Source organism: Pseudochaenichthys georgianus, unplaced genomic scaffold (assembly GCF_902827115.2).
Source record: "Pseudochaenichthys georgianus unplaced genomic scaffold, fPseGeo1.2 scaffold_1093_arrow_ctg1, whole genome shotgun sequence".
Lineage (NCBI taxonomy): Eukaryota > Metazoa > Chordata > Actinopteri > Perciformes > Channichthyidae > Pseudochaenichthys > Pseudochaenichthys georgianus.
In genome coordinates, this window is record NW_027262051.1 from 15,001 (window position 1) to 25,210 (window position 10,210).

Sequence of the window (10,210 nt, forward strand, 5' to 3'; positions counted from 1 at the left end):
GCGGAGGAGCACAGACTGAGGTACATGGTGGCAGAGGAGCACAGACTGAGGTACATGGTGGCGGAGGAGCACAGACTGAGGTACATGGTGGCAGAGGAGCACAGACTGAGGTACATGGTGGCAGAGGAGCACAGACTGAGGTACATGGTGGCGGAGGAGCACAGACTGAGGTACATGGTGGCAGAGGAGCACAGACTGAGGTACATGGTGGCGGAGGAGCACAGACTGAGGTACATGGTGGCAGAGGAGCACAGACTGAGGTACATGGTGGCGGAGGAGCACAGACTGAGGTACATGGTGGCAGAGGAGCACAGACTGAGGTACATGGTGGCAGAGGAGCACAGACTGAGGTACATGGTGGCAGAGGAGCACAGACTGAGGTACATGGTGGCAGAGGAGCACAGACTGAGGTACATGGTGGCGGAGGAGCACAGACTGAGGTACATGGTGGCAGAGGAGCACAGACTGAGGTACATGGTGGCGGAGGAGCACAGACTGAGGTACATGGTGGCAGAGGAGCACAGACTGAGGTACATGGTGGCGGAGGAGCACAGACTGAGGTACATGGTGGCGGAGGAGCACAGACTGAGGTACATGGTGGCGGAGGAGCACAGACTGAGGTACATGGTGGCAGAGGAGCACAGACTGAGGTACATGGTGGCAGAGGAGCACAGACTGAGGTACATGGTGGCGGAGGAGCACAGACTGAGGTACATGGTGGCGGAGGAGCACAGACTGAGGTACATGGTGGCAGAGGAGCACAGACTGAGGTACATGGTGGCAGAGGAGCACAGACTGAGGTACATGGTGGCGGAGGAGCACAGACTGAGGTACATGGTGGCGGAGGAGCACAGACTGAGGTACATGGTGGCGGAGGAGCACAGACTGAGGTACATGGTGGCAGAGGAGCACAGACTGAGGTACATGGTGGCGGAGGAGCACAGACCAGAGTCCTACCTTACCTTTGTGGAGACGGTGGACCACTGGTTTGACCTCATGTCGTCACGCAACACTGTTACTGCCCTCAGTCATTTCCAGATGGAGGAGTATGATAAGGCCATCAGCTTCCTCCGGGACTCCATCCATCTGTTTCGGGCCTGAAGATCGGCCCCTGGGCAGCTGGAAACCAGTCCAGACAGGACTGGTGATGGCCACAACAACAATCCTGGAGGTCCAGCATGACCTGTTGAGACAAGGGCACACATGTGTTCTCACAAGCCGCTTCACTCAAGACTGCCTGGAAAACACATGGTCGTCCATTCGTCTGAGGAACTCTGCCCCCTGTAGAGCTCCAATATGCACTGCGCGCTCTCACCGAGGGCCAGTTCCTATCGCCAGTGCATACTGGCAGTTACGTGGAGGATGGATCAGACTGGCAGACTTCCTGGACCCGCAGAGCAGCAGCTGCAGTCCTCCTGACGTTCTGAGAGTGGAGCAGCTGGTAGACCTGACAACACCACCGAGTCCTGCGTGCTATACCACCTCGCAGGATACATCGGGTCATCAGCTTCTCACTTTGGGACAAATGTCAGTGATGGTGAAAATGAGAGAGCTGGTCTGCTGGTGTTAAAAGGATTTAAAAGGGTGCACTTTCCCGTCCATCTGATGAGGTTTTCCCCGTGTTCAGAACGTGGAGCAGCTGCTCCGTGTGAGGACGAGCGATTCCCTCATGGAGTCCTCAAATGCAGTGTCACAGCTGGAACAAGAAGCCATGTTGCTGGACAGCAACCTGCCCTCATGCCATGAAGAAAAGAATCCCCTCAACATACATCAGGCTGAGGTTAAGGATTGCATCAAAGTGCATCAGGGCTGAGAGGAAGGACACACATAAAGGGTATCTTGGCAGCAAGAGTCAGAGTAAGAAGGCAAAGAAGACCCAACAGACCTCTGCACCGAAGGTCATAGCATCTAGGCCACTGCCAAACACCTTACTCGTTGCCATCGATGTACTTGGCATCTCCATTCCCGGTCCTCCGTCAGCAGCCTCCAGCCTCCTCTTCCTCCAGCAGCAGCAGCCTCCGTCAGCAGCAGCAGCCTCCAGCAGCAGCAGCAGCCTCCGTCAGCAGCAGCAGCCTCCAGCAGCAGCCCCCTCCTCCAGCAGCAGCAGCCTCCGCCAGCAGCAGCAGCCTCCTCCAGCAGCAGCAGCCTCCAGCAGCAGCAGCCTCCTCCAGCAGCAGCAGCCTCCAGCAGCAGCAGCCTCCAGCAGCAGCCCCCTCCTCCAGCAGCAGCAGCCTCCAGCAGCAGCCCCCTCCTCCAGCAGCAGCAGCCTCCGCCAGCAGCAGCAGCCTCCTCCAGCAGCAGCAGCCTCCAGCAGCAGCAGCCTCCAGCAGCAGCAGCCTCCTCCAGCAGCAGCAGCAGCCTCCAGCAGCAGCAGCCTCCAGCAGCAGCCCCCTCCTCCAGCAGCAGCAGCCTCCAGCAGCAGCCCCCTCCTCCAGCAGCAGCAGCCTCCAGCAGCAGCCCCCTCCTCCAGCAGCAGCAGCCTCCAGCAGCAGCAGCCTCCGCCAGCAGCAGCAGCCTCCAGCAGCAGCCTCCGCCAGCAGCAGCAGCCTCCAGCAGCAGCCCCCTCCTCCAGCAGCAGCAGCCTCCAGCAGCAGCCCCCTCCTCCAGCAGCAGCAGCCTCCAGCAGCAGCCCCCTCCTCCAGCAGCAGCAGCCTCCAGCAGCAGCCCCCTCCTCCAGCAGCAGCAGCCTCCAGCAGCAGCCCCCTCCTCCAGCAGCAGCAGCCTCCGCCAGCAGCAGCAGCAACAGCCATGGCTGACATGTGAGGCTGAATTAAAAAAAAATGCAAATTTTTTTTTTTTAAACTGTTTATTTTGTGAAAAATAAACATTTTGGAAGCATGACCATGTTTTAGGCTCATCCTTCATTCACTGCTGTAGAGTAGCCTAAATATAGATAATGACGCTGTGCATATACAAATGAAGACCAGTATAAGCATCATAAAGGGCCTCTGATACAATATAGACAGTTGACAATTCAAAAGAGTTCGATATTTCAGCAACTTACCTCTGGAACTAAGTGAATGAGGTCCAACGCCCACATGACAATATTTGGAACTATTTCGATGTCCATACCCCGGAAGTAGGTGCCGCCATTATTTACAACGGAGGTCTATGGGAGTGTCGTAACTCTTAGTATCTCTAGGGCTCTGCGTCAGAGCAACTAGCACCAGATGCTAATAACAACAGCGCCCTCCCTCCCTCCCTCGCTCACTCGCACGTTGGCTGTGAGCTGCGGTTGCCAGATAATCCCACATCCCCCATTTTCATCACTTGCAGCGCCCGTCGTACAGGGCGAATGAAAATTGTAAACGGGATGAAAAGGGTGTTACATTTACTTAATTATGAATGTCGTTACATCGAGGCCGAACATCAGGATGAGCACCAGCGGTCAAAACTAATTGTTTCCCTCCCAGAGCTGTCAGCGCAGCGCCTCCACAGATCTGGCGCCCTAGGCGAACATCTATAACGCCAGTGCGACGGGCCGGCCCTGGTCTCAGGTTACGCTGTAGGAAGTGGAGGTACAACGCTACAGTTCCCGCCCCGCCGCAGTCACACAGGAGGCTACGGAGAGCGGCGAGGAACATTTCCTCAGGAATCGGAAAGCGGAACCGAAATTCACATTTCTAAATGATGCCATTGGAATCGAAATGTTGGAACCGGTTCCGAACCGGAACCGGTTCTCGGTACCCAACCCTACTCACGGTGGCTCCAAGGAGATGGCAGAACTCCTTCCAGAAACGGGAAATGAACTGTGGGCCCCGGTCTGACACAATGTCCCTGGGAAAACCATGAATGCGAAAGACATGACGTAACATGACCTCTGCCGTTTCCTTGGCAGAGGGGAGCTTGGATAGTGCAATGAAATGTGCCATTTGACTAAATCTGTTACATTCTGATATCGGTAGTCCGGTGACAAAGTCCATCGAGATGTGGGACCATGGCCGATGCGGAACAGGAAGTGGCTGCAGCAACCCCATCTGTGCTTCAGTGGAGGTCGTTCCTGCCACCTGCTTCCTCATAGCCGGCCACCAGACACGCTGCTTGATCATGAAGGTTGTGCGTTTCACTCCAGGATGACAGGTGAGCGTAGACGTGTGAGCCCAGTGGAGACCTGTGATCGAACGGAAACAGGGACAAACAACCTATTTCGTGGACAACCCCTAGGTGCCGGGGTCTCACCATTTGCCTGCTTCACCACCGATTCTATTGGCCATGAAACTGCTCCAACCACACGGTTAGGTGGAAGGATGCTCTCGGGCTCCTTGGCAACAGGTTCAGGATCGTACAAACGTGACAATACATCAGCTTTAACATTCTGTGTGCCTGGTCTGTATGACAATACAAAATGAGACAGATTAAAAAACAATGACCATCTAGCCTGGCGTGAGTTCAGTCTTTTGGAGTCTTAATGTATTCCAGGTTTTTATGATCAGTCCAAACTAGAAATGGTTGCTCAGCCCCCTCCAACCAATGACGCCATTCCTCCAAAGCTGTTTTAACTGCTAAAAGCTCCTTATTCCCCACATCATAGTTCCTTTCTGCAGTTGTCAACTTACGTGAAAGGAACGCACATGGGTGTAGCTTGTTGTCCTGGACAGATCTTTGGGACAGCACCGCCCCGATGCCATCGTTGGAGGCATCCACCTCCACGATAAATTGTCTCCGTGGGTCGGCCACTGTGAGGATTGGGGCAGTCGTGAACAGTTTCTTGAGCTTCTGGAAAGCTTCATCCGCCTGTATATTCCACTTGAACATGACATGGGGAGAGGTAAAGGTGCTGCAATGCCACTAAAGTTTCGTATAAACCTCCTGTAGAAGTTTGCAAAGCCTAAACATTGTTGCACCTTTTTCCTGTTGGTGGGAGATGGCCAATTGGCCACTGCACTGACCTTCTCTGGATCCATCTGGATTTGATTGGCCGAGATGATATACCCCAGGAAGGAGATGGTCTTGACGTGAAACTCACACTTTTCAGCCTTGCAGTAGAGTTGATTCTCCATCAGGCTGTGCAGTACCTGGCGGACATGATGGGTGTGGGTCTCCTCATCGGGTGAGAAGATCAAGATGTCATCGAGATAAACGAATACAAACTTGTTGAGATAATCCCTCAGCACATCGTTGACAAATGACTGAAAAACTGCCGGAGCATTGCATAATCCAAATGGCATGACTATGTAACCCAGGTTCAATCCTAGCAGGCTTCCGTAGCTCAGTATAAATGGCAGCCAGGTCACTTCCGTTTCCTTTACTGGTCTGTTGTGATGCTGGTTGCTACGTTGATGCTACATACTACACAGGGATTCCTCCACGATTCCTAAACAGATTAACGTTTTGGTGACAATTGCTGCAATCAGCGGTGAGTCTTGTATTGGTAGAATGTATTTAAAATGTGTAATGTTATGTAATGTGCCCGCTAGCTTAGCGGTTAGCATTTTCAATAGGAAATCTACATTGAGATAGCTCTCGTTAGCTGCTAAGCTAGCGGTTAGCATGCTAATAGTATTGCTAGTAGAAATATCTTATGCATGGGTCTTCACTGATCCCAATTACTTTAAGTGTAACCTTGTGGGCTTTTGGCGATCAGCCCTGAGGTATTGCTTTGTTGTTTACTGGCTGAATGTAAACAGATTAATGTTTTGTATAGAAATGGATATAGAAATGTTGTACAACCAGAAATGTATTTATTTTATTTAAGAGATGTATTTGTATTTAAATGCGCAAAGGGAAGATACTAATTATTCCTTGTGACCTTTTACAGGTCAGGTTTTTTTGTTTGGATATATTTGCTTTTGCCAGGTGCTTGCCGCACCTGATGACCTTTCATGGACCTTGATGGCGAGCTAAGATTCTAAACCTATCCTCCCTGCCACATGGTGAAGTAGGATTAAACGGAAATTAATGAACTTTACCCCGGAAGCTTTTCTTTTGTTTTTTGCCTTTACTGGGCCCCTGAAAAATAATCATGTGAATTTGAATGAACTTGTTATCTTGAATACAACTATTTTGTAACGCATACCTGGTTTCAGTTGTATTTTTCACACACATTCAGCTCCATAGTCGTTCCTAGTTCTTCTGAATATCACTCATTTAATTACAGCTGATACACTTGCTACAACTAGGTACTCGTAGTGACCACTGGGAGTGTTAAAACCGGTCTTCCACTCATCCCCCTCTCGTATCCTAATGAGATGGTAAGCGTTTCTCAAGTCCAGTTTGGTGAATAGTTTTGCATCCTGCAAAAGTTCAAAGGCTGAAGACATGAGAGGGAGTGGGTATCTATTTTTAACTGTTATTTCATTAAGGGGACTATAGTCAATGCATGGACGGAGGGTACCATCTTTCTTATCGATGAAGAAAAACCCAGCGGCCGCTGGGGAGGAGGATGGTCTGATGAGTCCAGTTTTTAGAGAGGAGTCAATATAGGACTTCATAGCCTCCCTTTGCGGTGCAGAGAGAGAGTAAAGTCTCCTTTTAGGGATCTGAGAACCAGCCAACAGGTTAATGGGACAGTCATACGGTCGGTGGGGAGGTAGGGACATGGCCCTAGTTTTGTTAAATGCTTCCTTTAAGTCCTGGTAACACAAGGGCACTAGTCAGGTCGGGATAATCCGAAATGGAGTCAGGCTTATGAGTGTGTTTGTCTTGTTCCTTTTCAGGTTCTGTGGAGAACCTAGGAAGGTCTGAACAGGTCAGCCTACAGCCTGGGCCCCAGTCCTTAACTCTCCCTGATCGCCTGTCAATGATCGGGTTATGTTTGATCAGCCATGGATAACCCAAAATCAAGGGGTGTAGTGCAGAGTCAAATAACTGGAATTTCATTTCCTCCATGTGTGTATTGTCAATGGTTATTTGGACAGGTTCAGATACATGGGTTATTTTAAATAATAACTTGCCATCTAAGGCACTGGCAGTAACAGGGGAAGTCAACGGAACAGTCTTGATGCATAGTCTCTTTGCCAAACTCCAGTCCATCAGACTTTCGTCGGCACCTGAATCGACTAATGTCCCCACAGTAATGTCTTGGTCACGCACTTGAATATGTACCATGGTCAATGAACGTGGAGGGAAATCAGTTGCAGAGAATTGGCTCACCAGCTGCATGGGTTCCTCCGGTGCAGCCGAGGGCGCTGGTTCCTTGGGCGAGGCTGAGGAAGGTGGACTGGAGCTCCATGGGTGTCGAAAGGCAGGTGAGTACCCCATGTGGCTCGGAGGTCGTGCACTGGTTCTGATTCTCTCCTTCTGCCTTTCATGAAGCCTGTTATCAATGCGAATTGACATGGCAATGATGGAATCAAGATCTGTGGGTAGTTCATGGGGTGCCAACTGGTCCTTTATAGAGTCTTGTAGACCATTCATGAAGGCATCAATTAAAGCAGGGGTGTTCCACCCACTGTCTGCTGCTAGAGTACGAAAATCTATTGCATAGTCTGTCGCTCTCTGTTGTCCCTGTTTGATCTGCATAATGACTCGTGAGGCTTCTCTGGAAGGTGATGAGTGATCAAACACACGGCTTAGGGTCTGGGTAAACATGTTCAGTGACTGACATATGGGCGAGTTTCTTGACCACTCGGCTGTAGCCCAAGCAGCGGCTCTACCAGACATGTGGGACAACATGAAAGCTACCTTAGCTTGGTCCGAAACAAAGGCAGCAGGGTTATGAGCAAAATGTAGTTCACACTGTACCAGAAAGGGTCGACAGTTACCAGAGTCCCCGGAAAACCTCTCCGGAGGAGCCAGGCGAAGCGTCGATCCAGGTGGGGCGGTGTGATCCGAAGCAACAGACCGTGGACCTGGCATTGCTGGAGTAGGTGCAGAGGAACCGGCTTTGAGGGGTGAGAGAACTTGCTGCATTTGAAGTGCCAGGTGATTTACTTGGTTGGGTACAGCTGATTGGAATTCATCCTGACGATCCGTGAGACCAATCATTCCTTGGTTGATGGAAGACAGCTGTTCAGCATGGAGGGTTAGCTTAGCATCCTGCGCTAACACATCGGCCTTGAAGGAACCGGAGTCGGCGGAGTCCATTTTTTGGCCAGTTCGTTCTGTTAGGAACCTTACAGACACTTGGACTCAAACGCACGACTCAAAAGAAAGTTTGTTCAAAAATAGTCTTTACTTTGTAAAAGTATAAAGTTCAAACAAAACATCCTAAGAGGCAAAACATAGCAAAGCAAATTACAAACTAAATAAACTTGACTATGGTCGCAAAATACAATAATCTCTGGGCGAGACAAGCTGGCTCTCTAAATGGCACAAGGCACAAGACGAACTGGCACAGGACAAAGGGAGACAGGACTATGTATCCATGAGGTGAGGGGGACAGGTGGAGACAATCAGGGGCGGGGCAGACGCTGACGGGAACACACACAAAGGGGGGAAGTAAGGGGACCTGAAATGAGACCAGAGGTAAGTACACAATAAAATAGGAAGTGCAATGACAGGACGAGACAGGTGAACAAAAAGACTAAACATAAATCTAACCTGGGCGATGAACTAAACGTGAAACAATAACATGAACCTGATTAACATGACATGAACAATCTAGCAGACATGACGGGATGTTACAATATGTCTGGGATAACGTGGGCATCGCTCTGCATGTGGAGGACAAGGTGATCACTTCCTCTTGTCTTCTTGTCCACAGCTCAGCCTCAGGCTTTTCTCTACATTTCATATATTTATATATCTCCAGGACGACTTTGTAGGACCGACCAGAGTGGATCTGGTTCGTCTTCTTTAAGGACTCGTTTCAGAGTTTGACCTCAGCTCCTTTTCTCAGAAGCACCACGGCCCTTGTTGTTAAAGAAATACACAAATATGTTTAAAAAGTCCCAAATGTGAAACATGTCTAGAAGAAAATGTGTAAAAGGAAAGAAAAAATCCCCCAAAATATCTTATATCCAAGGAATACTTGAAAAACACCTGAAAAACTATTTTAAAGATAGAAGAACATTTTTAATTTTAGGAGATTTTGTGAAATAAATGTGAAAAAGTATTTTTAAACGAAATGGAGAAAATGTCACATAAATGTATAAATAGAAATAAGAAATTTGGAAAAACTATATATATATATATATGTGACATATATATATATATATATATAGATCAAAATGTGTAATTGGAATGTATTCATTGGGATTTCCGTAGTTTCCAAATGTTTTAAAGGGAGATCTTTCTGGTTTTTCATTCTCTTCTCAGGCTCAGAAAGCGGGCACGTGTTAAAAAAGTGAAAGTTGTGTTATTAACACACTACTTTGGCCGTCCTAGTATTCATAAATAAATAATATGAATTATAAAATGATTTTGAACGTGTTCCCAGAGGCTCATGGGAGTTGTAGTTCATGATGGGCTCCATGTTGCTGAATCTGAGCTCTTCCTGTTTCAGCTGCTGGAGTTCGGTCCGGACCGACTGAGAGAGAAACTGAAGTTCTGCGAAGGAGGAGCTGGAAGCTGCAGCTCGGTTGTGTTTGAAGAATTCCCGTTAGCCGAGGCGACTGTTCGCAGACTTTGGCCTGAAGACCCCTCCCCCCTGCAGAGAGATGAAGACCCCTCCCCCCTGCAGAGAGATGAAGACCCCTCCCCTCTGCAGAGAGATGAAGACCCCTCCCCCCTGCAGAGAGATGAAGACCCCTCCCCCCTGCAGAGAGATGAAGACCCCTCCCCTCTGCAGAGAGATGAAGACCCCTCCCCCCTGCAGAGAGATGAAGACCCCTCCCCCCTGCAGAGAGATGAAGACCCCTCCCCCCTGCAGAGAGATGAAGACCCCTCCCCCCTGCAGAGAGATGAAGACCCCTCCCCCCTGCAGAGAGATGAAGACCCCTCCCCTCTGCAGAGAGATGAAGACCCCTCCCCCCTGCAGAGAGATGAAGACCCCTCCCCCTGCAGAGAGATGAAGACCCCTCCCCCCTGCAGAGAGATGAAGACCCCTCCCCCCTGCAGAGCGATGAAGACCCCTCCCCTCTGCAGAGAGATGAAGACCCCTCCCCCTGCAGAGCGATGAAGACCCCTCCCCCCTGCAGAGAGATGAAGACCCCTCCCCCCTGCAGAGAGATGAAGACCCCTCCCCCCTGCAGAGCGATGAAGACCCCTCCCCCCTGCAGAGATGAAGACCCCTCCCCCCTGCAGAGATGAAGACCCCTCCCCCCTGCAGAGCGATGAAGACCCCTCCCCCCTGCAGAGCGATGAAGACCCCTCCCCCCTGCAGAGATGA

The 10,210-nt window shown here is 50.3% G+C and overlaps 1 protein-coding gene across 1 annotated transcript; it reads left to right on the forward strand.

Annotated features, from left to right (window-relative positions):
• The first annotated feature begins 4,640 nt into the window (after positions 1-4,640).
• LOC117440647 (amelogenin-like) lies at positions 4,641-10,000 on the forward strand. The gene is made up of 3 exons (XM_034076882.2): positions 4,641-5,356; positions 5,759-7,187; positions 9,386-10,000. Exons 2-3 carry the CDS (start codon positions 7,053-7,055, stop codon positions 9,998-10,000), a joined length of 750 nt encoding a protein of 249 aa, XP_033932773.1. The 5' UTR covers positions 4,641-5,356; positions 5,759-7,052.
• Positions 10,001-10,210: the final 210 nt, after the last annotated feature.